The 1,205-nt window shown below is 68.3% G+C and overlaps 2 protein-coding genes across 2 annotated transcripts in view; both read right to left on the reverse strand.

Annotated features, from left to right (window-relative positions):
* PDZD3 (PDZ domain containing 3) overlaps positions 1-326 on the reverse strand; it is a 3,513-nt gene extending 3,187 nt beyond the window's left edge. The window contains exons 1-2 of the mRNA XM_014539884.1: positions 272-326; positions 36-182 (exon numbers count right to left, since the gene is read on the reverse strand). Coding sequence (XP_014395370.1) covers positions 36-182; positions 272-326 — 202 coding nt within the window. The remainder of the gene's footprint in view (positions 1-35; positions 183-271) is intronic.
* Positions 327-574: 248 nt separating this feature from the next.
* The window catches only part of NLRX1 (NLR family member X1), a 29,101-nt gene continuing 28,470 nt past the window's right edge, over positions 575-1,205 (reverse strand). The window contains exon 12 of the mRNA XM_014539891.1: positions 575-604. Within this exon, the coding sequence (XP_014395377.1) occupies positions 575-604 (30 nt within the window). The remainder of the gene's footprint in view (positions 605-1,205) is intronic.

Here is a 1,205-nt window from a genome sequence, read left to right on the forward strand (position 1 = left end):
GTTCACGCCCAGGATCCGGTCTCCTTCCCGCAGACCCTGCCGCTGGGCGGAGGTGCCAGGCTCCACCCTGCACACCACGTGGCGGGCCCCGCCCAGCTCCTGCTGCAGGTGGAAGCCGAAGCTCCCGCCCTCCTCCTTGCTCAGCAGGCAGAAGCGGGGCCGCTCCGGGCAGAGCCAGACATCTGGGGGGCGGGGCAGCGGAGAGGGGGGAGGGATGTGGCCCAAGTGCTAGTCGCCTTGTGCCCAGCAGACGCTGCCCCCGGGAGGGCACAGGTGGACTTGTACCCAGCTGGGTGTTGGGCAGCGGGGCCGGGACAGAAGGACATGCCTGGCCTCCTCTGTCCCCGTGGTTACTCCCAACCGAGGCCAGTCCGAGGGAGTGGCCTCCAGGGGACGGGGGCCTGCGGGGCCGCGAGGTCTCCGGGGAAAGGAACGGCTGCCCAGGGGCCGGCGAGGGGGTTACCAGAGGGGCCACGGTCTTCCGCCAGGGACAGGACAGGATTATCAATGCCCAGCTTTGGGTTAAACTCAAACTTCCTGCAAGAAGACCCCGACGCCACTGGAGATGCTCCTGTCAGCTGAGGGGTCCCCCCAGCCCCTCCCGCCCTTGCCCAGCCCCTCCCAGGGCACCACTTACAGGGCGACGGGAGCCGCCTCCTGGAGACCTGCTGGGCGAAAGGGGCGAGGGGGAGAGGCGCATTCCTCACCCCTTCCGCGCTCACTAACTGAGAGGACTGAGGGGAACCCCAAACTCAGAACACGACCCTCCATTCTGCTCCAAAAGGGGCTTTCCTGTCCCTCCCTCCCCGCCCCTCCCCCAGGCCAGGGCACAGCCCTCCGAGCCTCCGGCACAGGGTGTGGCCCAGGAAGGTAGCCGCATCCAGGCCCTCTTCCCCCACCTCCAGGCTGCGTCCCGGGGCTCCAGGCCCCAACATCGTGTGCCCTGGTCCCTAGGCCTCAGCCTCCGGCCACCCCTGGCTGCTGAGGTCTCCTCCGGGGGCTCCTCCAGCTCCTACCTGCAGCTGCCTCCATAGCTGGATCAACAACCTGGCGCTCAGAGTGGGGACAAGGTCCATGGAGATCAGCTGACCGTCCCTCTGACCCCCCAGTCCCGCCTCCTTGAAGACGCTGCTCGGAAGCAGCGGGGTATGTTAGGGGGAGTCTTGTCCCTGGGGGAGCACGCACGCGCCTCTCGCACCTGTGCC

The sequence above is a fragment of the Myotis brandtii genome, unplaced genomic scaffold (genome assembly GCF_000412655.1).
Source record: "Myotis brandtii unplaced genomic scaffold, ASM41265v1 scaffold105, whole genome shotgun sequence".
Taxonomy (NCBI): Eukaryota; Metazoa; Chordata; class Mammalia; order Chiroptera; family Vespertilionidae; genus Myotis; species Myotis brandtii.